This window comes from Papio anubis, chromosome X (assembly GCF_008728515.1).
Source record: "Papio anubis isolate 15944 chromosome X, Panubis1.0, whole genome shotgun sequence".
Classification (NCBI taxonomy): Eukaryota; Metazoa; Chordata; class Mammalia; order Primates; family Cercopithecidae; genus Papio; species Papio anubis.
In genome coordinates, this window is record NC_044996.1 from 134,654,982 (window position 1) to 134,682,114 (window position 27,133).

The window sequence follows — 27,133 nt, forward strand, 5'->3', positions numbered from 1 at the left end:
ATAAGCAAACCGCGGGAGGTAGATTATACTGAACTGAGAAGAAAGGAAATGACTGAAGAAGAGTTACACAGAGGTTAAAACAGGACATCTCAACTGAGCAGAATTTTAAAACAGGACTAAATCAGTAGCAAATGTTCTTCAAGAAAAAAATAAAATACAAACCAAGGGAAAATTCCGACAAAAGTTGGAATTCTTCTTTGGCACAGTTAAGGTGACAGATGGTGTCATGGAGATGGCAAATGGCACACCGTGGTTTCTGGGGTACCCACCCCTGAACTGGTGTGACCCCCAATTCACCAAAGTGTATCCAGTGTCAGCTCCAACTGGAGGCCCCCAAGAGGTCGCAAAAGGACCAGAAGCATCTCTAAGTTCAATTCAACCAATATCTTTTCAGCTTAGGGTGACCAACTCATCCCAGATTCCCCAGGAATGGTCCTAGTTTAGGAAAAAAGAATGAATTCCCATGTCTGGGACACAGGCCATTCTATGACTTGGCAGGGTGGGGAAAGGTGGCATGGGGGATCCAGGACACTTGACCTTGGCATCTCTCAAGTAGGGTAGCCAAATAAGATACAGGACACCCAGTTCAATTTGAATGTCAGATAAACAACTGATCATGTATTAGTATCAGTATTCCCATGCAATACCTGAGACATAATTATGCTCAAAAAATTCTTTATCCCACATATTGCATGGGACATACATTAAAAAGGGATTCATCGTTTATCTGACAATCAAGTTGAACCTAGCACCTATTTGCTAAATCTGGCAACCCTAATCTCCGACCTTAATACCCCACCCATTCCCCAATAACCTGCTTGACATTGTCACTGAATGTCCCTGGATGCCTCAACCATCCTGAAGGACCAGTGAGCCATGTTCTCACCAGCCACCACTCCCATATTTATGCAGAGCACTGCTTCCTGCTCCTCACTGGCAGCCTGGCCTGCGATCCCCCTCTTGTTGTCCTACTGTGCATGTGTTTACTGTTTGTCCACCCCACTCAGAGTGGGCCCTTCCATCTCTGGCCTCCCACCCCTCCTCCATACTGCCACAGTTTATAGTTCTGAAGTGCACATTGTGTCAGAGGCCCATCACCGCTGAAAAAACATTGATGTCCTCCTGCTCCCGGATATACAGAACAAAGTCCATACCCCACCATAACATCAACATACTCCGCGATCTGGTCTCATCTACCTCTGCCTCGTATCTCTCCCCAGCATGACACCCCATACTCTGGCCATGTACAGAAAACCTCATTCCCATGTGCACAGCACACTTTTGCATTTTTGTTCCAAGGGTATCAAATGCTCTTCCCTGCTTTTCCTGTTCAACTGGAAGCTATTTTCCTTGCAAAATCAGCTCAACCCTTCCCTTCCCACAAACATGATTCAACACAGCTTTTTCTGGCCCTTTGCCACGTGGCAGTGTGAGCAAGCATTGCTGTGCATTACAGTTGCTGTCTCATTCTTTAATCTGGAGGTTGTTTCCTCTCTGTCCCTGAGGGTGGGGACCATGTATTTCTTTTCTGTACCCTCAGGACTGGGGTACCTGACAAACAGTTGGCATTTGATAAAGTTTTGCTGAATGTATGCATGTAAATATGACCAAGCAGCTTATCATGTAGTAGAGGAAAAATACATGTCTGTCAACTTGTATTCATCCAATATTGGTAGATTCATCCAGTAATCCACCTGGCAAATGCAGAGATAGTGATATATTTTCCAAATAAAAATAGGTTTCTGAAGAAAGGAGGAGACAGTCTGAGGAGAAGCTGATAGCAAGCACAGAGACATGGTCTCTCAACCAGCAGTCCCCTGCAGAGATGTACCACCTCAGCTCTGTGCTGTATGGGACAGAGGAAGTGGGTGGCTTTCCATTCTTAAGATGAAAATTTGAATGGTAAATGACGTAAGTAAATGTATAGTTCTATGCTCCCTAGTAAGCATGCAATAGATGCAAATAGTGATCAAAAAGACAAGGATGTTTCAAGATATGGGCCTCAGCATCCAAGACAACAAAGTTTGATTCCTGGCTTTCCCATTTATCAGCTGGGTGACCTCAGGAAAGTTGCTTTAATCTGCCGACTCTCCATTTTCTCAGAATAGTTGGAGCAGAAAAACACCAAACTCCCAGGATTCTTCTGAGGGTTATATGAAACAATACCTAGAACAGCGCTAGCCACATAACAAATATTCAACAAATGGCAGTGTAATTCATGTCCTATGTGAGGCCATTTTAGAAACAAAAATTGGGAAGCTTGCTGTGAAATGCAGTAGTAATAACTAACATTTATTAACAACTTCTGCTCTAGTCTCAGTGTTTTATGCACTTTCACTCATTTAACCCCCTCATCTTCCAGAGGGCACAAATGACTCAAAGTGACATTAAATGAGTTGCCCAAAGCCATACATCTAGAAGGTGCAGAACCAGGATTTGGTCACAGGCCATCCAACTGTGCTACCTGCTGTTTGTATAATGCAGAGTCTATGAACAAAGCTCTGTTGTTACTTATTGGAGCCCCTGGGTATCTCTCATAAAGAAGAGGGCTCAGCTGGACCATCCCCTGGGGAGGGCTCCTGCCTCCGGGATGATCCACAGCTTCAGGGGAACACTCAAGGGCTCTGGGTTCCCTGCCCATTTCCTACTGAAATAAGGGAAATTAAAGCTAAAATTTAAAAAGGTCTAAAGAGGGTTTTATTTTTGAAAAGTTTTGGATAGCAAAACCACAGGGAAAAACGGGTGTGATTTAGTCATTGAACTCTCCTGGTTGAATTATACTTAAGAATATTCAATTTACATGTTTATTAATTTGACATCTTGCACTTAATTTTAGTTTAGCATTATCTTTACATTTTCCTTTGGTTCATACAGCTATAATAGCCACGCAATGTCTTTATTAGGTCAATTGGTGGGTTGATGGATTCATCCAATAACTTATCTAGTCAATATTTACCAGTGGCCTACAGGCTTCCAAGCCCACTAGAAAGACAGATAAGACAAGTCCAAATCTGCCTTCAAAGATATCTCAGCTAATAAAATGGTCACTCTTGTAAACTGTACTACAAGAAGGACAGCAGATGCTGTCAAGTCCCACAAATCCAGCAAATGTGCCAGTGTCTGGTGTCTGGTAGGCAAACTATAAATTGTTGCATAAATTTATCAATAGATAAATCAATCCATCCATCCATCCATCCAACCAACCATCCGTCCGTCCATCCATCAATCTGTCTCTCCCAGGGTAAAAAGTCAGAGAAATGACCATAGCACAAAATGCTACTTGGATTTTGAAGTTAAACCCCAAACAAGAAAGTCAGTCTCTGGAAGTGGAGCAAACACCTTAGAAAGAACTTGGCAGAAATCAGGGATGGTGTGGTCACAATTAGGGCTGACTTCCTTTGCAGTCACAGAGGCCCCATGCTTGGAAGAGCCCAGCACTTATTTGAATGCTCTGTCAATGACTTCTTGGAATTTTCATACTTTTGAACAAGCGGCCCCATTTTCATTTTTCACTTGAACTTGCAAATGATGTAGGCAGATCTGGTCACATTCTTTGCTAGATAAACAGAAGGACCCAGTTTAAGAACAGGAAGCCCTCATAGTACAGGTGAACCACCTGAGGTCCAAGGAGGTTAAAGGGCCTTTTGCCTGAGGCCATTTTACGAAGTTCCTAACTCCTCCACAGAGCTCTTTTCCATCTGAACATAATTCCAAAATGCAAAATAAGGTAAAACTGTACCTTGCTCCATCCCAGGGAGTATGAGCAATGTTTATGATATGCGAAATCCATTCCACTTATTTCCTTCCATACTTTTCTTCTTCCTGTGTTTCTATTTCTGCCATCATATTTTTTTGTATTTTTATCTCTGAGTCACTGTTTCTCTGGCATTATCTTTTAGTGTGTGCTTCTCTTACTGCTAGAGTCTGAATGTTGGTGTCCCCTCAAAATCCATATATTGAAACCTAACCCCCAGGGTGATGGCATTAGGACGTGGGAACTCTGAGAGGTGAAGAGGTCATGAGAGTAGAGCCCTGGTGAATGGGATTAATGCTCTTTAAAAGAGGCTCCAGTTCCTTCACCCCTTCTGCCATGTGAGGACTCAGTGAAAAGGTGCCGTCTATGAACTAGGAAGCCCTCATCAGGCACCAAATCTGTCAGTGCTTTGACCTTGGACTTCCAGCCTCCAGAAATGTGAGAAACACATTTCTGTTGCTTATGAGCCATCCAGTTTATGGTGTTTTGTTATACCAGCCCTAACAGACTAAGCCATTCGCTTAGTTCCAAGATCAAATGTAATGCTGGGCAATGAATGAAAAGGAGAACAGAACCCTCAAATGTCCAGTAGGGGAAGGCCAAAGCTGTTTCTTGTTTCTGCACAGAGGAGATGACTTCATTTCCTTAGAAGGTAAATGAATTAGACAAGGGATTAGAAACAGTCTTTTTCCTGCAGGAAAGAAACATAGAGGGTCAGTGTTCAGTGCCTTCTTCTAGTCAAATCACTTTACTTGGTCAGACACCAAGGGTCTGGGCCCAGGATCTGCTTGGGAAAGTCAATCATGAAAGGAACACTGGGACAGATGAGCCACCTGGCTCTTTTTCATTCCTGATGCTTTGCAGGGGATCAGACGATTGTCTTGCCCTGCCCCTCTTCTCTTACCAAGAGACTTCCATCAGAGGCATGCATGAGCTGGTTATGCAGTCTGTGGAAGGGCCAGGAGCACACTGAGCTTTGCAAAAGGGTGAAGCCTTCTGGGTTCACCCTTTTGCCAATACAGGGGCCAAACCACACTGGTTTGCAATGTCATGGCCCAGCAAAGTGTGCGAGTGAGCACAAGTGGAGCAATTCAGCAGTGACAGGCACCAGATAAATGAGCTGGCCTGACCCTGGATGAATTTCTTCACAGTCATTCTGAAAATGTGAGTGTTAAGGGTTGAATTGTGTTCCCCCCAAAGATGTGGAAGTCCTAGCCCCCAGTACTTGTGAATGTGATCTTGTTTGGAAATTGAGTCTTTGCAGATGATCAAGTTAAGATGAGGTCATTATGGTGGGCCCTAATCCAATATGGCTGGTGTCCTAAAAATCAAGGGGATGTTGGGGCACAGACACACACACACACACACACACACACACACACACACATAAACGGAAAACATCATATAAAGATTGGAGTTATGCTGCCCCATTCGAAAGAACTCCCAGAAGCTGGGAAACAGGCCTGGAAGAGATCCTTCCCTAGAGTCTTCAGAGGGAACATGGCCCTGCTGACACCTTGATCTTGGACTTCTGTCCTCAAGAACTGTGAGAGAATAAATTTCTGTTGCTTATGCCACTACATATATGGCACTTTGTTATGGCAGCCACAGCAAACTAATGTGTTGAGCAAAGGTCAAGTAGCAGGAATCACCCAGAGCACCTCTCCTGCTCCAGTGAGTGCTACCAAGAAAGTGTTTTCCTTTTGAGACCACAATTATCATAGAAGCAGCACACACTATAAGTGGGACCTTCTGTTACCCAGTCTGGGAGGCTATTGTCTTCACCCCATTATCTTCCTGCCCCCACTATCATCACCTACAGAAGTCATGTGAAGAAATGAACTTTCACAGGAAAGCTTTTCTTTATTAAAGCAAAACAAAGATGTAATCAGGCAACATTCAGAAGTGAGGGGAGCAGAAGCTTTAAAGAAGAAATGGAAAATAAGCAAAATTGGGGAAGTGGTATTTACACTTAAGATTTGCTTTTGCATCTTCTGCACGGGAACTTTGACCCATGGCTATGTGACTATGAGGCAACTGGAAATGCATCACAAAGATGGGGGTGGGTGGAAGCTCAAAGGATTCAAAAGATGCCAGAGGAAAGTGAAGCTCAAATTGGTCCCCCTGGCCCAGCAGCATCAGCATCTCCTGGGAGCTCGTTAGCAGTGAGAATTCTCAGCCTGCCCCAGGCCTACAGGATCAGGAATTCTGGGTGGGGGCCCAGCCATCTGCGTTTTAACAAGCCCTCTAGGGGATTCTGATACACAGTACACAAAAGCTTGAAAAGCATTTTGCTGGGGAAAGGACAAAAGGGAGAGAGGTAGAAGGAGAAAGGCAGCAAGATCCAAAATGCTGTTCTAAGGCAATGCTTAGCCTGAACAATGTCAAATCACACTTAAAAAAAAAAAATCCAGCTGAAACTAGAAATCATAAAATGATCACATGTTACATTTTACCTGAAAGCATAAATGTACATCATTTGCTAATCTTTCAACATAGAGCCAAGGCCTTTTGTATCTCTGGGTGCGGTACATCAGCAGTGTCACTTCATCCTTCTTACTGATGCACGGTGGATGAACTGAAAGGAATGAGGCACACCCCCATATATCTCCCAACTTCCTGAGCCCAGCACAAACACATTCCTCCATATTTCTTTCCAACTTCAGAAAAACACCACCTAGGAAATCCCCGATAAGGACACAGCGGGAACCAATAAAAAATGCTAAATGTGCGGTAACTGAGAGAATTACCTTGTTCCCCTGTAACTTTACATATCCTGTTTACATCAGGCTATAAAAAGCAAGCACTCGCATTGTTCGGGGCCCTCTTGTATGCTGTGCAATGGAGGGACCAAGTTCGAACTTGCAGTAAAGATCCTTGCCGCTTGAGGCTTTGACTCTGGACTCTGGTGGTCTTCTTTGGTGAACAAACGGTCTGGGCATAACAGAACCACATCCACCGTGCATCATCTCTTCCAGTTCCAGGGATTTTGTTTGTTTGTTTGCTTTTTTTAACAGCAAATTTAAGAAACAACTGCAAAGCAGTGAGCAAAGAATTATTCTGATTTTTATGATATTTTCCAAAACCCTTCCAGTTTCAAAGCAACATTTTTTGGGATTCTCCTTTAAACCCTTCCTCATCATTCATTAGTCTTTATATACTTGGCTTATGCATTTACATTGCATTGTCTGTTGTTTTGGTTAATTAAAATAATTACGATACTGGCTCATGCTAAGCTGACTGCTCAACTAGGAAGAGCAGAGTGGGGACCTGCTAGCTGTAGGGATCAACCAGCACGTTTTTCTTCCTTTTTCATTTTTAAAAACAGCTATAATTACAAACCACACAATTCACTCATTTAAAGTATACAGTTCAATGGTTTCTAGTACAGTCACAGAGTTGTACAACCATCAATTTTAGAGCTTTTTTTTTATCACCCCCAAAAGAAACTCCCACGTCCATTAGCAGTCACTCCCCATTCCTCCTCCATCAGCCCTGACAACCACAAAACTGCTTTCTGCCCCTATAAATTTGCCTATTCTGAGGGTTTCAGATAAATTGAATCATATGAAAGGTGGCCTTTTGTTTCTGGCCTCTTTGAGCACAATGCTTTTAGGGTTCATCCATATTGTAGCATTTATCAGTACTTCATTTATTTTTATGGGTGAATAATATTCCATTGCATGGATATACCAAAATGTGTTTATCCATTTACTAACTGGTGAATGTTTGAATTGTCTCCAAGCCAACACATTTTATAGAAGGAAAGGAAAGCAATGGTTAACTTGGAATTCGCTTAAGTGTAGGTCTTTTAAGAGTGTGTCTACTGATGTCGTTTATGTAAAAATAAGTTTGAAATACAGTTTCATACCACATTGTTTTCCCTTAACTTAAAGATTCTCAACCTGAAACATGACACAATTCAGTCCATCCTAATACGAGGCCACATGAAACACATAAACATTTTGGTATGGAAGGAGTCTTTAAGATAATTTCAGGAAATTGAGACTTACAGACTTAAGGTGGCTTGTCCCAAATCTCCCAGCTTAATGCAGGGAATCAGTGTAGAAACAAAGCTCTCAAATCTTGTTTTATGCCGTTAAGTTAGCCACCACCTCCAGATTTAAAACCCTGGCCTAAGGAAAGGGCTCAGGCTGGACTTGGTGGCCTAAGCCTATAATCTCAGCACTTTGGGAAGCTGAGGCAGGCAGATCACTTGAGTTCAGGAGTTCAAGACCAGCCTTGGCAACATGGTGAAACGCTGTCTCTACAAAAAATACAAAAATTAGCTGGGTGTGGTGGCATGTGCCTGTGGTCCCAGCTAGTAAGGAGGCTGAGATGGGAGAATTACTTGAACCTGGGAGGTGGAGGCTACAGTGAGTCAAGATTGCACCACTGCACCCCAGACTGGGCACTACAGTGAGGCCCTGTCTCAGAAAAAAAAATTTTAAAAAGTTCAAATGAAGGAAAAAGACCTTAATGAAATGATGACTAAGAATGAGATTTTAAATCAGCAGTGAAGGAATCCTCTTGTGGTCACTACATGTCCTCCTGATGATTTGTCTGAGCTAATCTAAGCATGAAGCACCCACAGGAACATAACTAAAATGGGAGGGGTGGTAGGACACAAGCCCAGTGCTGAATTGGCCCAATTAGATTGAAGAGAAACCTTATTTCCCATGGTTGTGGTAGATGGCTGGGTCCCACCCCACCTCATATCTACTGACCATAAACAAGGATCTCAAAGCAACTAGGAAGCATTGATGCTGATGAAAGGAATCAGCCCTACATGGATGAAGTTAAAATTGAACATGGAAGGAAAGGGAGTCAAGAGAAGCAGGATCAACCAAGTGTACACCCAACCTCTTCACTTCTGGCTGTGAGTTCAAGCAGGGATTCAGTTACTGGAAGCCAAAAGCATCCTGATAATATTCTATAGCAAACCATTGAAGGGGCATGGGAATTAGTCACATTGTTATCACAAATGTACAAGGAATAGCAAAGTGTTTAAATGATGATTCTGCACAGAGTTCCAAAATAGTAACTTCCAAAATAGTAATTTTTCATTGTTCTTTAGGACTTCACTCAACTATGATCATGAAGCCTTGTCTCACAATTCCTGTTACACCACTCAAGATGTATTATTTCTGTGCCCCTATCACATATGACCTTGGGTATGTAAAAGCATCAACTAAAAGCTAATTATAAATACAAGATAGCACGCACATGTACATGCCTCATTTTCCTAAACCAGTCTTAGGAACTATAATGTTTGCTCCAGCATCTGGTATGATTCCACAAAAACATTAGAATATCTGCCATGTGATATGTAAACCTCAGGTTGAATCATTTGCAGAAAGTGTTGTCAGCTTTTTCTTCCAAACTAGAGAGCGCACAAGCATGGAATAGACACTTTACCACTTATACCTATGGCATGAAATTTTACTGAAGGTACAGTGACAATCTCTACTGCAGCAGTAAATGTTTTTCTTTTTAATTTTTAAGTTCAGGGGCACATGTGCACACTTGTTACATAGGTAAACTTGTGTCATGGGGCTTTGTTGTACAGATTATTTTGTCACCCAGGTATGAAGCCTAGTACCCATTAGCTGTTTTTCCTAAGCCTCCCCCTCCTCCCACCCTCCACCCTCCAATAGACCCCAGTGTGTGCTGTTCCCGTGTGTTATCATTTAGCTCCCACTTATAAATGAAAACATGTGACATTATTTGTCATGCGTGTAGCAAGGCAAAAGTCATATGCTTCATTTTAATATACTGTATACCCCAAAAATTATATCATTTTTAAAATGTTACCTTAAGTTACAAGGAATATACATGGCTTTTGAAATAATTTTTGATACCTTTTTCTTTGCACTAAACATAACCTTGTAATAAGTTTTGAATCTGGATATGTAATATATTTTCATGGAGGGGGATAACCTTGTGATCCAAAGGACATTACAATGAGCTATATTTTAGATTAAGAAGCACAAGTAACTTTGGGAGGCCGAGATGGGCAGATCACTTGAGGTCAGAAGTTCAAGACCAGCCTGAACAACATGGTGAAACCCCATCTCTACTAAAAATACAAAACAATTAGCTGGGTGTGGTGGTAGGCACCTGTAATCCCAGCTTCTCAGGAGGCTGAGGCATGAGAATCGCTTGAACCCAGGAAGTAGAGATTGCATTGAGCCAAGATCATGTCAGTGCACTCCAGCCTGGGCCTCTGTCTTAATATAATATTTATTTTTGTCAAGTGGGACTTGCATATCAAGTACCTAATTTGTTACCCTGATATTTTTTGAAAGATCAAAGGCTGTAGCCTGTTCTTTTTCCATTTGATGATTTTAAATAACATGAGCTTTCTTACAGCAGGCACCCAAACACCTGGTAATCCTTAAAATTGATCAAAATGAGGATTAGAGCCTGCTGTTACCCCTCTAAACTGATTCTCCTGGTGGCGGGGGAGGGGGGGGAGGGGAATAAGGCCAGAGGATGAGAGACGTAGATTACATCTCAGCACTTTGATTTCTCTCCTTGCCGTTATTGATCATGGGGTGATAGCTAATATTTGCTGAACATTTCCACCCACAGGCTCTGTTGTCAGTGGTTTTAGGCATCACCTCAAAGTACCTGCAAAACAACTCTGGTAGGTCGGTTCTATTACTCTCGTTTCATAGCCGAGAAAGCTAAGGCCCAGAGACATTAAGAGCACACAGCAACTAAAGGGCAGAGCAAGGACTCTGCCTCCAGGACACACATTTGCAATCATCACACACATAGCCTCAAGCCTATGGTGACATAAATGACGGGTCATACAATTCTGACAGTCACTGCAAAGCTGAGACAGGAAATGTGCATTGCTTCACTTTCCCTAGGAAGCAATCTCTGGGAGAAGATACACCATAATGATGACTCAGTAAAGAAATTGATAACCATCTCTATATATTCAAAAATACTTACGTGAACTCGCACGCTGGGTATTCCGACAATGTGTTCCTTAAATTGGAGTTCTAGCATTTACCACCATTTCATTTATAGACTGTCCATAAGATTGTGAGTTCCCTACAAGTAGGGGTATTAGTCTGTTCTCATGCTGCTAATAAGGACATGACCAAGACTGGGTAATTTATAAAGGAAAGAGGCTTAATGGACTCACCGTTCCACATGGCTGGGGAGGCCTCACAATCATGGCGGCAGGCGAAGGAAGAGCAAAGGGATGTCTCACGTGGCAGCAGGCAAAAGAACCTGTGCAGGGGAACTCCCATTTAAAGAACCATCAGGTCTCTTGAGCCTTATTCACTACCAGGAGAACAGCATACGGGAAACTGCTCCCATGATTCAATTATCTCCACCTTGCCCTGCCCTTGACACGTGGGGATTATTACAATTCAAGATGAGATCTGGGTGGGGACACAGCCAAACCATATCAGGGTTATACCTTTTGCAATTTTGTATTCCTTATATGATGCACAAACGGGACATAAACATTTTGTTAGCCAGTGAACTCATAGGAATACTAAATGTTAATATGCAATCCATTTGTAGCCCCAGCTTGTCTGCCAATACTTAGCCTGATGTTCAGTAATTTGTTCTGATTCTGAATAGTGCTATTTACACAGACACAAGACTTAGTTTAAAACTCCAGAGAATATCCTAAATGAGTTTCAAGCTGTACACGAAAATTCCTATCAGTATTGACCCCTGGACCCAATCAAGCATAATCTAGACACAAAACAGCTCTGACAATCCAGGAAGCCATGGTTTTTTCTGGAAGTGATAAAATGATGTATAAAACTGTTGATCTTGTCATCAAGTTTGCTTGAGTTTAAAGCTTGTTTATCTTAAATAATACCATAGTCCTATAAAACAGGTGAATCCTGCCTTTGGCATAATTTTTTTGTTTCCAGTTACAGTGTTTTGTTTTTCATAAGAATGCCTTATCCCACACTCATTCAATAGCACTTAAGACCCCCCCAAAAATGCCAACAGTAATTATTTTCCTCTACAGTTTAAAAATATGTGATTAGGGCCGGGTGTGGTGGCTCACGCCTGTAATCCCAGCACTTTGGGAGGCCAAGGTGTGTGGATCACGAGGTCAGGCATTCAAGACCAGCCTGACCAACATGGTGAAGCTCCGTCTCTACTAAAAATACAAAAATTAGCCAGGCGTGGTGGCGTGCACCTGTAATCCCGGCTACTCGGGAAGCTGAGGCAGGAGAATCACTTGAACTCGGGAGGTGGAGCTTGCAGTGAGCTGAGATTGTGCCACTGATCTTTAGTCTGGGCGACAGAGCGAGACTCCAACTCAAAAAAAAAAAAAAGTGATTAGCAGATGAAAAAGCGGCCGCTTGGAGTACGGAGACTGTAGCATTGCTTTATTATTATTATACTTTAAGTTCTGGGGTACATATGCAGAATGTGCAGTTTTATTACATAGGTATACATGTGCCATGGTGGTTTGCTGCAGCCATCAATCCATCATCTATATTAGGTATTTCTCCTCATGCTATCCCTCCCCTAGCACCGCCCCCCAGCCCCTGACAGGCCCCAATGTATGATGTTCCCCTCCCTGTGTCCATGTATTCTCATTGTTCGACCCCCACTTATGAGTGAGAACATGCGGTGTTTGGTTATCTGTTCTTGTGTTAGTTTGCTGAGAATGATGGTTTCCAGCTTCATCCATGTCCCTGCAAACGACATGAACTCATCCTTTTTATGGCTGCATAGTATTCTATGGTGTATATGTGCCACATTTTCTTTATCCAGCCTATCATTGATGGGCATTTGGGTTGGTTCCAAGTCTTTGCTATTGTGAACAGTGCTGCAATAAACGTGTGTGCTGGATTATAAATCACTCTACTATAAAGCATTGGTTTTATAAAGATATGTCTGAACAAACAATCGTTAAGTGTAAAATTACTCCAAAAAATTTTCAAAACCTGTGAACTAATCAGCTTTATTTTCAAATATACAAGTATTTTGAAATGCAGAGTTTATGGCTGTTGTATTTCTTAAACTCCACACAAAACTGACAAATCCATACCAAATTAATCACCCACAGACTGCCAATTTCATCCACTAATTTAACACTACAGCATTCAGGATAAATTAAAGGATTTAATAGTATAGGCAGGTAAAAAAAAAACAAAAACCAGCAGTCATTTGTAACACACTGCTATAATTAGAACAACCAGTTTATGGATTACTGGTACAAAAAGTTTCAATGGCAAACTTAGAGCTTCCTTAAAACAAACAAAATCTAGACTGAGTTGAAGCATTCTCCATCTGGGAAAAAAAGGCTCATCTTGTGAATTTTAACACTCAGCCAAATATAAAATCATGTTTTAGAGGGGACCATCACTGATAGTAGGACTTAAGCCAGGCTTTCAAGGTTTGGATTAGGCCAACTGATTCGGGGAAAGGTGGAGGCTGCCAGCAAAGGAAGCAATGAGATTCGAAGTTGGGATAAGTTGTCAAATACCAGGAACAATAAGGAGACCTGTTTGTTGGGAGCAGGGTTACATATTAGAATAACAGGATTTAAAGGGAACATTTTTTAAAAGGTATGTTCCAAAGGAAGGTATAGTTGAAAGTACTCTATTCAGTCTAAGAAATTCATATAAATCAGATTTGGAGAGAATTTAGCTGAGTACCTTTACAGTGTACAACTTTGCATTTTGTTAAAGGTCACAATCATACCATGGGGCTTTAGAAATAATGGTAACTTTTTTTAAAAAAAGGTATAATCACCTCTTATTTATAATGAACAGTTTTAGTTAAAATATTTGGCCAGATGAAAGCTCTTGAGCACCACCACGGACTCTCAGGCTTCACATCTCTCGAGTATTCCTGAGAAAACAGTAAGAAAAAAAGCAACTTTCATCACTTTTTAAGAGCTCTTTTTCAGAGGTTGTTCAGGCTTTTCGAGATGAAATACACAGGCAATACTGTGGGTAAAGGAAAAACTGAGGGACTGCTTCCCACTTAAGCTAAGTAGGAAGAAAAAAAAATGATCTGCTATAAACTGCATGGTACAATGCAACTCAAAAGTGAACAGTGCATAGTATCCTTCACTAAGTGAAGGAAAAAGTGTGATTACCCACTTGAAGTTCCCATTACATCATGAGTGCAATTCAATTTGGGGAAAATAGTTTAATGTATCTCTCAGAAAAAAAATAGTTTATATTTTTCCATCTCAAACAGTGCTTTACGAGGTCCAACGCCACCAAGCGACTTTCATTCTGTCCCATACTGCCGAAAGCGAATCTAAGGCAGGACGGACGTCCAGGATGGTGAACTGGTAGTCCTTGTTGACTTCACCACCATCATAATAATCAATCACATATCTAACTTCTGTCCCGCAACGGTTTATGATCCAATCATGCCTATCAAAAGGCAACTCATACCTGGAATAAAAACATGCCACTGAGTGTTAAAATGCTTGCACTGCATTTAGTCCCAGTTTAAGCTATGTGAAAGCTCAAGAAGCACATGCAAACACCTGCTCCCAAACACCTAACTGGGGAAGTCAGACTCAAAGCATCACATAGTGAACAGTACTAAGGGAAGATGGCACTGAAGAACTGTGGTAAGTCCAGATCACATGGCAGCTCATCTGCCTACAAAGGAATTAAGGTCAGTAGGGAAGAGACCTAAGCCAGGGAGGTCAGCTGAGATATTGCAGAAATGCAGGTGTGAGCAAAGAATCTCAAGTATGCTAGAAAAGAAAGGGAGGATGGCTAAGTGCATAAACCCAAAGACATAGATCATGGGAAGAGTAAGAGGGCAGATCCAAAACATGGACGATAACTCCATTCAACCCTATGATAAATAGGAAGCAATCTTCTACACCCTAATAAATCTGCCCATTAATGGACAAACCTCAGGGAGAGAAAGAAATCTACAGCTGAATATGGATTAGGTTTTGCAAGATGGCACTGCAATTCTTAGACTGGTTTTGGTGTGAAGAGAAAGTTGACCCGGATCTGAAGATGGTGAAACAACACTTCTACGCTGACACTCACCCCATCCAGGAACGAATTCGTGCCCTTGGTGAATACTCTTTTGCTTTCCCTCCGAACCGGATCAATGATGGACCACAAGGACACTCTCTAGAATTCCCCAAATAAGAAAAGTCTGTTAAAATACTTTCTTTTCTTTGACAAAGATAATGTTCTAATTTTTCAGTAATATACATTTTTTTCCTGTATACATTTCACATAATATAACATTTACAGAGAAAGGTAAGTTCTAAAACAACTCAAACAACAAGTGCCTATTTGTTAAAAATGTTTCTCTTTCCTTCTGGACTGGGTGCGTTCCATCACCTCCCCTTCCTTCTGGATATCTATACTGCACTTTGCAGGAGTCAGGACACATGACCTTTCCATTTCGTGGAGGAGGAAAGGCACATTAAAAAAACAAAGAAACAAAACAGCCTCAAGTATTGTGCATCATGCTTCTTTCTCTTTGGCACATAGCAGCTGGGGTTTTTCAGACAAACAAGAAAATTCTATTCTTTCATTTCAAACCAATGAACAGCCTTTATGAAGAAAAGAAAATGATGGATTAATCCCTAGAAATGGATTGTAATTAATATTGGACCAGCTCCTTAAAAACTACACATAAGATGAGGGGTAGCAGAGTCCTAGCTGGCAAATGCACTCCCTCTACCCACAGACCCCTGCTGAGGACTCTCTAGGTGCCAGCCCTCTGTGGGCACCAGGGTATAGCAGTGCCAACAAGACCCTCTGAGCCCTGTCCTCGTGGAGTTCACAGCCCACCTACAGGCTAGACAGACAGCTGTTTCCAAGACAGAGGGAGTGGTGGCCAAATCAGGAGGCCACCTATATTGTTAGCTGCTCCCATGGATAACAAGATAGGTGTCTAAGTAAGTGGGAGGGAGAAAAATTTCCAAAGTATAAAGGACTTCTACTGGAGGACTTATGAGTTACTTTTCTTCTCCTTTTAGGAACTACTCCTTAACATCTCTTCTCAAGAGGGTCACAGGCAAAAAGGTAAACTCAATCTAGGCAAAACTTTCTTCTGCAGACCATAGCATGAGTTTTTAAAAGATCTACTTAATTTTGACAGAAGATAACTGGAGAAGGAATTGAAACTGACAAACTGAAATTCCCTTTTCTCTCTTCTCTTTGCTCCATAATCACACAAGTAATTAGCAGGTGGTCTTAATTAGAACACACTTTCAAAGTAGGTCACTGTAAACACTTGTGGCTCCTCTCAGGCCAGAGGTTACTGAGGGCAGCATGGTCGCAGTTGTTCCCCTCTCACATGAACCCACCCCAGGCCTGAGGCTCAGTCAGTGACAGCCAGGGAGTGCAACCAATGAACTTCAGAGTGCAAATATTAAAAACAAACAAAACACCTTAAAAATCATTAAGTGGACTTTGGCCAAGAAATTAATCACATTGTGCAATGAATTTAAAACCACTGTTTATGACATAAGCTGGCTCAAACCAGCAGCATATGCAATGCTCTAGATACACCCAGCCTAGGCACCACCCGAAACGGACTAAGTCAGACACCCTGGGGGTGGGGCCCAGCATGCTAGGTTTTAACAAACCTTCCCCATGATCCTGATGCACGCTCCAGTGTGAGAACCACTACTATCAACAGACTGAAGCCCTGTCTCCTTTAACACACACAGCTGCATTTACCTATTCTCCCTGAGAAAAAGGGCTCTGAGTTAAGACATCTCTTTGTGTTTAGTCCTAATGGGGATTAAATAAATGCTATTGAGGGAACAAAAATGTCTTTCCCACCTCCCTTGGGGCAGATGGCATTTTAGCATCTCCCTTCCCACATGCTCTGCTTTCGAAGGGCTGTGATGCTCCTTCTGCTGAGAGGCATGGTCTCTGTCCCTTCCCCTTGAATCTGGGCAGGCTCCTGATGCTTTCTGGAACTCTAGCTATTGCAACCTAGCCACCATGATAGGAGGAAGCCGAAGCAGCCATATTCAGGGGCCACGTGGAGGTGTTCTGGCCAAAAGCCAGTACCACTTGCCAGAGGAGTAAACGAGCAGGCCTTCAGAAGACTCTAGCCCAAAGCTCGGAAGCCATCCTGACCACTGAGTCTTCGCAGCTGAGGCCCCAGATATCAAGGAACAGAGACAAGCCATCCTTGCCCTGTCCTTGGCGTATTCCAGACCCACTGAATCCACAAGTCTAATAAAATGGTTGCTATTTTTCAACTAAGAAGGGTGGCCTGTCATGCAACAATTGTCACTGAGCCATGCCTGCTACATAAAATGTTTTATTAGAATAACAAATGATTTGAATAAAATGTTAAAACTCTAGAAAGCTGATATGAAATAAGAAAGATGCTTGAAAGATTTGTTTTTAAGATCTCAAACATACTTACGCAGCATGAAGGGCTTCCCACTTCAAAATCTCCTTCCAAGCCTGCTCGTTATTCTGATTGTGAATTCTAATGATATTATACATATCCTTCTGACTGATATCCTCATCTTTCCACTTCCACCTAGGAAAGAACATATGGTAAAATTTGACAAATGTTCCTGATAATGCCATAAAGTTAATCCACATATTTTCATAAGATGATTTATTCAACATTCCCCTTTGAGAAAGAACTAAGAATGCTCACTTTCTCTGAATTTAACAGATCTAAGGCTCATTTTCAAGATTTACCCATGATCATGGAGCAGCACTATAAATCCAAAGCTACTACAGAAGCATTGAAAACAAATATAAAGGTTCATCTTAGTCTCATTTTACTGAGTCACAGTAAACCAGACTTACAGAATCATCTATTTTTACGGTGACATTTGTTCAGATAGTACCACTGATCAATGATCCCCTAACTTTTTCTAAACATTTTATCTAAAAGTGTTTTCAGTTTTTTAAAAAAACCTATTGATGGTTAATTTTAATGTGTCAACCTGACTATGCCACAGGATGCCCAGACATTTGGTCAAACATGCTGGCTGTGTCTGTGAGGGTGTTTTTGAATGTGAGTAACATTCTAATCAGTAGGCTAAGTAAAGCAGACTGCCCTCCCTACTCCGTATGGGTGGGTCACATCCAATCAGTTGCAGACCTGAATGACAAAAAAGCTGACCCTTCCATGAGTAAGAGGGAAGGTCTTCTGCATGACTGCTTGAGTTGGGACATTGGGCTTTTCCTGCCTTTGGACTTAAACTGAAACATCAGTTCTTCTTGCATCTTGAGACTGCTGACTTTCAGACTAGAAGTGTGCCATTGGCTCTCCTGGGTCTCCCGCTTGCTGACTGCAGATCTTGGGACTTCTCAGCTTTACATAATTGTGTAAGTCAATTCCCTACAATACATATCTTCCTGCCCTCCTTGTCTCCTGCCCCTCTACACATATCCTATTGGTTCTGTTTCTCTTGAGAACCCTGATGTAATACACTGGCCTTGCACTTACAATCTGACAGGTGTGAAAAATCAGGTGATTATAAACTGATTAATACATTAAAATGTACTAAATTGTTTTGAAGGTAAAAAATCTCTTCAGCACACAACTCTTGGATATTCTGACAACCAAATTTTTATTTTAAATAATATGTTCACTCACCCTTTCTTTAACATTGCATTCCAGAACATCTGCTCGGAAGGGTAAACCCACTTTTTCTCTGAATCTGCTCTGGGAATGGATGACTCTTCTCTGACAGTAGATAATACAAATGGCTGATCTGGAGCTGGTGTTTGATTGGGTGGTGGCATCTAAATAAAATAAACAGATTTTCTTTTATAGGATATAAAGTAAAAGGCAATATAATTAACCACTTCCTGGAAAGCAATACATCACACAGAAAGCACAGATTACTTATTAAATCAGTGACATCAAAATTTCAGACTTCTCAGATAATTTGATTGTTTTGAAGAGTCAGATTACTGAGGTTGTGTTTCTTCACTGATTAAGTTCTCAAATATGGTAAACACTGTGGTTAAATTTTTGGCCTCTTTCTCCTTTGAACAAATTTAGAAGTAATGTCACCAAGGAATAAGTAGAAACTAATGCCATGATCTTCAGGCATTTCTAAAAACTTTATGACAGGCTTTTCAAAAATGACTACTCACTCTCTGGGGAAAAGTCTCATAGCACACATGTACAGCACTGCTTTTTAAAAAAAAATATTCTCAGATTTTTTAGGTTTCTGCTTATGCTTCATCCCTCAGGCAAAATATACTACAGATGAGTCTTTGCATCTCAACACTGCCAGGTCAGAAGGTGGGAAGAATCCCTTCTCCCAGACATGTGGGTCACCAATACTGTTATGGTGTTAGCCTTAACTTAGCCTTAGCCTTAGCCAGGGTCTCTCATCCATGGCACTACTGACATTTGGAGCTGGACAATTTTTAGTTATGGCGGTCTAAGTACTGTAGGATGTTTAGCAGGATATTTGCCTGAGGGGCAAAATCACTCAAGGTTGGGAATGACTGGCCTTGAACTTTCTGTGTTAGAAGTATAAAGGATTTCCTAGTAAACATTAATTAAAAGTCTCCATCACAACAAGGCCCTCAGTTAGAATACCGACAGCAGGAAGGGCCATGTGTGGTAGGCACTGCAGAGTGTTCTACCTGCATTATGTTAAACACACTTAAACACAGTGTGTTTAAGAACATGGGTCTGAGGTGGATAAGGATTCAGTTTTGGCTCTGCCACTTCCTAGCTGGTGATGTGGGGTGAATGACTCCTTCACTCTCAGTATCTTCAGTCTGAAATGGGGACACTAAGAATACTGGCCACACAGAGTTGTTATGAGGATTAAAGGGGAGAATGTAGGGTGCTTAGCTTAAATGCTACAGAAGTGACCAAAAGAGGCTGGTCTGAGTACAGTGGTATTTACAACTAATTGATCACAACCAGTTACAGATTTCTTTGTTCCTTCTCCTCTCCCACTGCTTCAGTTGGCTAGCCTTGAATGAAAAAATTTTTAAAAAGGGACCAAAAGAAAAGTTAGCTGTTATTCATATTCTCACTACATATCATGATCCCATGGGGTAAGTGTCTAGGTCTGTAAGATTCCAAAAGGCCCATGTTCTGAACCACTCACCTATTAGAGATCATCTAGGCCAGTGGTCTGCCAGGGGCTTCGGATAATGTTGTCTGTCACTGCTTTCATGCTACAGAGAAAGCAGCAGCAGCAGAACTGAGTAGTATGACAGAGACCCTATGGCCCATAGAACCAAACATATTTACTACCTGGCCCTTTATAGAAGCAGTTTGCCAAAGACCTCTGGTGCAAATATTTGAAGGCCTATGTGCAAGATAATCTTGGTGCATTGTCCAAAACTTTATTTTCAAAAACAGGCAGTGGGCCATAGTTTGTTGATTCCTGAGGTGGACGCTGCTATTGTATCTCCCACGCCCTTTCTTTTCCAGGCTAAATATTTCTAGTTTCTTTACATGCTGCCTGGTTTGCTAAAATTTCTACTCCTGATAATCCCGTGGCCCTCTAAAGTATATGCCTGAGCCTCCTGTTAAAACATGATTGCAAACTTTAGACCACAATCTCCGATGCTGTCCATCACAAAATGTAGTGATGTCACATCTACCTTGCCCTCACTTCTCAATGGCATTAAATTTGCTGGCAGTCACACAACAGTGAACCACCCTAATGACTCGTGCAGGCTGGCACCCTATTGTACCTGAAGAAGTTCCCCAATCATGTAATGTGTCTACAAAGTTTCCCTAGACCAAAGATACCTTAATTAACTCTAGCTATGGTTCTTACAGAATTTCCCATCTACCACCTACCTAGTAACTCTCCCAGAAGAAAATATTCATTTGGTATGGCTTATTCCCAGTACAACTATGCTGGCTGCTCATAATCACTGTTTGTTTGTTTTTTTTTTCCCAGGCACTCCCTGAAACTACACTTACTAACACATCTAGATTTTCACTATAGATGGAATATCTAACTTCCCTGTTTTCAAAGGACAGAAGAATTCATCCTAGCCATCTGCAACTTGTCTTAGGAGTCTCTACAAGCAACTCTGCATAAAAAGTTCCAGAAAGAAAACATGAGTGTGGATTACCAGATTTGAAGGATCTAGGTTCTCCTTATTCTCAGCAGCAGTGCCCCTAATGGGACACTCCACGTACTCATAGGCGCGTTCCTGGTGGGCAGGCACAGAGTATGTTTTCTTCTCACAGTTTGGGCCAGATGGCTCTGTACTCACTGGACACTCTGAAATAATCAAGTATAAAAATGGTGTCACCATGAAGGCAGGACATCTAGCTCTCTCAATTGAAGCACTAAAGTGCTGAATTTCTGACCAATGATTACCACCACAGGAAAAGTCAGGTTTCTTCCATTTAAATCTACCAAAAAGTGAACTAGCTAATATTCCAAAATCCTAAAGATGAGAAGGTTCTACAAATTTACATTTCCTTTGAAAGAAAAATGAGTACCCATTCTCTAATTGTATCACACCCCCAGCAAAAATAAGCCAAAAAACCTTGGCAGTTGCAAGAGCACGTGTTATCCATGCCATGGTTTAAGTAACCTGGCTGAAGGAGCAGCTGGGGAGCTGTTAGAGGAACCTAAGTGGGGACCAGCCACATTTCACAGGGTCTCCTTGACTTTTCATTCACTTGTTCCAGAGAAGTCCAGCCCCAAACAGGACACAGTTGCAATCCAGGCTTTCATTACTGATGCATTATCTCAGGTACAAGGAATGGGAGAAGAAAATGAACAGAGGAGACATCACAAAGGCTACTGCAAAAAAATCTGAATGCCACTCTGCTTTGTCCCAAGACTGAAACAAGGCATAGGAAAACCACGTGGCCTAGGGCCTATTCCCATCAGTCAACGGCAAGAGTTTAACAGGAAAAGGCAGACAATAAAGAAAACATTCTACAACCCATACAGGATCAAGATGCCCATTACAAGGGAAGGTCTGAGCCTAATGAGATGAGCAATAGCAAGGGTTATGCCCAAAGACCCAGGATGCTGATCCCAATTAGTGGGAGACTGGGAAACTGATTCAGAGAATGAGCAGGCACTTGGAGAGCTGTGACACAGAAGACAGCTGCTCATGTAATGGAATCTTGGCCTCAGGCAGCAGCAGTAACTACAACAATACACATGAAAAAGATGAGTTTGCTTTCACTTCCTTCCCTGCACTTCTCCTCCCAAGCCCTCATTTCCTGGTGCCCTGTGCCACTGCCCACTTTAGGGGTGAAGACTTGCTATGCCTTTCTTCTCTACCACTGAAAGCACCAATCCTTTTCAAGTCATAGATCCCAGCTGGGTGTTAGAAAGAAAATAACATTTCAATTTTTCACATCATATAACCAGTAGCCCCTATGATCTCCTATAGACACCCACATTCTTTATTAATGTAATAAGTCTGGCAGCTCTCAAAGATATACAGCAAATGAAATAAAACCAAAGAAAGAGTTCTAGGATCTCGCTGAGGACACTCAGAACAGCAGCACACCTGCTTTGGCTGATCTGTCTCAATTCTTCCTGTACAAAGAAACCCCAGAAGAACACTGTCTGTCCTTGTCCAAGGTCACAGAACTTTTGCTGGCTTTGCCACTTACTATGTGACTTGGAGCATCAGTTACTCCAAGTCTTAGTTTCCTTGACTATAAAATAGGGAAAAAACCGACCACACAGCTTATGAAGATGAGAATGTAAGCTCCATCAGGCAAAGCTCCATTTTGTATAATGTTATTCTCTCGTGCAGAAACAAACAAACAAAACCCAGCAGTGCTTGGTACAGAATGGGCAGTGACCTCTCAGAATAGGCTGGCTGACTGAAGAAATGAATTAACATCACAAGCATTAGTACTCAGTAAGCACACCATGTTGCTTCCGCCCTTCACGACTTACTGATTCAAGCCACACTTTAATACAAACAATCTAAAGTAGACCTGCATCAATTAATAATGAAAGACAGCTTTTCCATTTTCATTTTCTTATCTAAAGAATGGACAGCAAGCCCATTAGGTGATGGCTTACTTTTATATATAAGAATACTGAAATGGCTATGGGAGCAAAGGTTATTTATTAAGACAGCTAGATCCAGACCAAGGTTTCTCAACCTTGGCCCTCTTGATATTTGGGGCCAGCTGATTCTTTGTTGGGGGGCTGTTCTGTACATTGTAGGATGTTTAGGAGCACTCCTGCCCTCTATTCACTTTCCTCTCACTTGTGACAACCAAAAATGCCTCCAGATATTGGCAAATGTCCCCTGTGAGAAGGGGCGATTGCCCCCCTCCAGTTAAGAACCACTGATGTAGGCACAAGTAAACTTTGGGAAGTTGGGGCTGGTTTAGAGTACTCACTATGTTCTCATGTACTATCTCAATCATCATGACAGGCTTGTGAAATATTATTATACACTCATCTTACAGATGACAGACTGCGGCTTACAGAGTTAACTTGTCTAGACTCACAAACCTCAATAAGACGAAAAATAAGGACCAGACCCAGGGTGCCTGACTCCCATGCCTACCAGCCTCAGCAGCATACTACACTGCCTCTTCCTTTAGAGCCTTTCAAGAATTTTTTTAAGACAGTCTCACTCTGTCACCCAGGCCGGAGTGCAGTGTCACAATCTTGGCTCACTGCAACCTCGGCCTCCCAGGCGATCCTGCCCACCTCAACCTCCCGAGTCGCTGGTACTACGGGCACCCACCACTACGTCTGGCTACTGTTTGTATTTTTTTGTAGAGGCAGGTTTTTGCAATGTTGCCCAGGCTGATCTCGAACTTCTGAGCTCAAGCAATCCACCCACCACGGCCTCCCAAAGTGCTGTCACAGGCGTGAACCACCGCACCCGGCCGTGAATTATCTTTTGTTTTCATTTTCTAAACAAACGGCCCATTACCTTTCATTTTCCCTTCATGCATCGGACATCCTGAAGGTGGGGATGCTGAAGTGTTTGAGGCCTGAACTGCAACAGCAGGAGCAGATGGAGACAAACCCATGGCTGGAAACAGTGTTGACTCCAAACAATTTTAAATTTCCACCTGCCAAAACAGACAGACAGATTAATGTCTCTGGACTCTTCTAATCTGGTCAACTCTTGTTCCTCCCTCCTCTTTGTTATCCCATGGGCATCTACCAGGCAGGGTACTAACTTCGAGGGACAGCTTTAATATATCGCCCCCTTAGGGAAATACTGTGAAACCTAGGCCAACCTCTGGGGGCACGTATCTAAGGCAGTGAGGATTTTGGGACTGAGGTGAGGCAGTCGCTGAGAAACCACGCCACAGCCAGGAGGTACAGGCCTGAGGCGGGCGTGGGGCGTGGGTTTCCTAGGAGTGGTGACCCGGGTGGAGGAAGAAGGGAGGCCCACTGAGCCCAGACTTGACCCCTGACCCCAGAGCCTTAGCGAGGGGCTGGGGGTCCGGGAAGGGTGCGGCGCATGAATAGGAATTCGAAGAAACGAAGTGACACCAGAGGTCGAGGAGGTGCCAAGTGTCTTCCCCACACCGTCCCGGCGCTTGCCCACCTGCTCCAGCCCGCGGTCCCCAGACCAAACCGGCCGCGGCCAGCCTGCCCTTCTGCACCTGAGCCCTCCCCCGGGCTGCTCCGAGAGGCCGGTACCGCCTTCAGTAGCCAACCCAAACCCACAGCAGCAGTGACTTCCCGCCGCCGCCGCCTTCCTCTCACTGGGTCACCGCTGTGGCCACGGTCACCGCCGGCGTTCTCACGCACCCCTACTTCCTTTTCAGAAGGCGGGACTTCCGGGCACGCGGGAGGCGGGCTGAAGAGTAGTATTTTCCGTCAATCACGGAGAGCAGCTTCCGTCCCCTCCTCGCCTCGGCCTGTAGCTGCTGCGGGGGCCGCTCTCTGGCCCCGCCCCTCCAGGCCGGGAGCCTTTTTCAAAATGCCAGCAGTGGCAGGTAAGGCTGTCTGGTCCAGAGACTTCCCTAGAGTGAAGAGCTCTACTATGTATGCTTTATGCGGCAGAGGGAGTGCTTTGGAGTTTTTAAATTTCTGGTTTTTTAAATGTTATCCCATCAGTTTTAAGTGTAGCAATGATTCAAGAAACGTTAGTAGATGCCCATAACTTCGGTGGTGGAGATCCAAAAGTGAACAAGACAGTGTTCTGGCTGCTAAGTTCTTCTTAACTGGGTGTGTGATTTTGAATGTCTGTATTTTCATTTACCTCCAACAAAAATGTAGCATTTTCTTCCGTCAGGAATGTAAGCAACAAATCCTAGTACTATTAGCTATATGTGGCACTAATAAACATCACAGATAAATTATGTCACATATGGTTGTTGTGCCTGTCTCAAAATATCATCCATCCACTACTTTGAAATTAAGGTAATTTGATCTTGTTACTTAAAGTGTTAATAAAGAAACATGTATCTTTCTATATAACTATAGTGGCTCTGTGAAATACGTCCAGATGCCCCCTGGTGCAGGAAGTGTTGGGGGCTCACAGCTTTCAGCTGAGTCTCCAGGAATTGTCCTCTGCCTAAGAGAATTTCCTCACACAAAATCACATTCCCTCCTTGGGGACGGTCTGCATCCTATGAGGGTCTCTGCAAGGGCATGTAAGTCCAGACCCCTAGCCCCAGGGGGGGCAACTCAGAAGGGCCATCCCAGCATCAGAACTGCCTACAGGATAGCCCAAGGATTCCATTTCAACTACATTGACTACATCACAGCTCAACTTCTCTCTTTACCCACAATTCTTTTGTCCCTCCCAGAATCCCCTTTCACTCCCACAATTCTGTTTTGTTACCCACAATTCTGTCTCCCACAATTCTCAGTTCCTTCCACAATCTTCTGTCTCTCCCACAATTCCTTATTTCTCCCACAATCCCAAGTCACTTCCAAAATTCTATTCCTTCCCACAATTCATTTTTCTGTCCCACAATTCCTTGTCTTGCTCACAATTCTCTTGTTTCTCCCACAATTCCCCGTGTCTCCCACAATTCACTTTTCTGTCCCACAAATCCCTGTCTTGCCCATAATTCTATTGTTTTTCCTACAATTTGCTGGGTTTCTCAGCAATCCTTTATTCTTTCCTTCAAATTCTTGTATGTCTCAAAATTCTATTTCCCACAGTTTTGTTTCTCCCACAGTTCTGTCTTTTCCATCACTCCCTATGACTCTGTTTCTCACAATTCTTTTCTCTCAAAATTATTCATTTCCACAATGTTCTGTTCGCTCACAATACTCTGTTCTTATTCCCCAGTCTCTCCCGTAATTCCCCATTATCTCTCATAATTCTGTTCTCTCACAATATTCTTTTTCATGATTTCCTTTCTCTCACAATTTTCCCTTCATTCTCATAATTATTCCTTCTCTCCCACAACACCGTATTCTCTCCCATGGTTTCCTGTATCTCCCATAACTCTCTGTTCTCTCCCCCAATTTTCTGTCTCTCCCTGAGTTTTCTGTTCTCCCACAATTCCCTGTGTCTCCCATAATTCCATGTTTCTTCCCACAATTTTTGATTTCCTCTCATAATTCTCTGTTCTCTCCCACAATTCCTTATCTCAACCATAATTCTGTATTCTATGCTACAATTTCCTGTCTTTCCTATAATTCCCCATCTCCCCCACAATTCTTTGTTCTTTCACAGAATTCCCCACTCTTACAATTCTCCATTCTCTCAAAATACTCCATGATTGTTCACAATTCCCCAGTCTCTCCCCTAATTCCCATTCTCTCATAATTCTGTTTTCTCACAATATTCTCATTCACAATTTTCTATCCCACAAGTGTACCTTTTCTCCCACAATTTTGTGTCTCTTCCACAATTTTTTGTTCTCTCCCACAATCCTGTGTCTCTCCCACAATTCTTTGTCCTGTCCTCTCCACAAATCTATGTCTCTCCCACAATTCTGCTGTCTCCCACAATTCTGTGTTATATGCTACAATTTCCTGTCTTTCTCATAATTCCACATCTTTCTCATAATTCTTTCTTCTCTCTGATAATTCTTCACTTTCACTCACAGTCCTCCATTCTCTTAAAATACTCCATCCTCATTTGCAATTCTGTAGTCTCTCCCCTAACTCCTTAGTCTCCCTTGTAATTCTGTTCTCTCACAATACTCTGTGCTCTTACACAATTTCATGTTTCACCCACAATAATCTCTTCTCTTTCACAATTCTCCCTTCTCTCCCACAATTCCCTGTGTGTCCACAATTTTGTGTCACTCCCACAATTCTCTGTTTTTCTTACAATTCCTGATGTCTTCCCCCATTCTTTATTCTCTCCCACAATTCCCTGTCTCACCTGTGAGTCTCTGTTCTTTCCCATAATTTCTTGTCTTTCCCCTAATTCCTAATATCTCCTACAATTCTTTGCTCTCTCTCACAATTCTCCATTCTTGCACTTCTCCCTTATTACACAATATTCTGTTCTCGTTCGCAGCTCCCTAGTCTCTCTC

At 42.5% G+C, this 27,133-nt stretch overlaps 1 protein-coding gene across 3 annotated transcripts; it reads right to left on the reverse strand.

The window, feature by feature from the left end:
- Window positions 1–12,686: 12,686 nt before the first annotated feature.
- LOC101016673 (cytochrome c-type heme lyase) lies at window positions 12,687–24,459 on the reverse strand. Of its 3 annotated transcripts, none has more exons than XM_009197182.4 (7): window positions 24,354–24,459; window positions 23,605–23,746; window positions 20,800–20,951; window positions 18,332–18,480; window positions 17,138–17,257; window positions 14,782–14,868; window positions 12,687–14,163 (listed from the first exon to the last, which is right to left on the reverse strand). In XM_009197182.4, the coding sequence occupies exons 2-7, from the start codon at window positions 23,702–23,704 to the stop codon at window positions 13,965–13,967; spliced, it is 807 nt and encodes a 268-aa protein (XP_009195446.1). In that variant the 5' UTR covers window positions 23,705–23,746; window positions 24,354–24,459; the 3' UTR covers window positions 12,687–13,964. The 3 variants fall into 3 exon arrangements, with proteins under 3 accessions (XP_009195446.1, XP_003917448.1, XP_003917447.1); XM_003917399.2 differs by having other exon boundaries at window positions 24,290–24,446; XM_003917398.2 differs by having other exon boundaries at window positions 24,232–24,446.
- Between the last annotated feature and the right edge of the window lie 2,674 nt (window positions 24,460–27,133).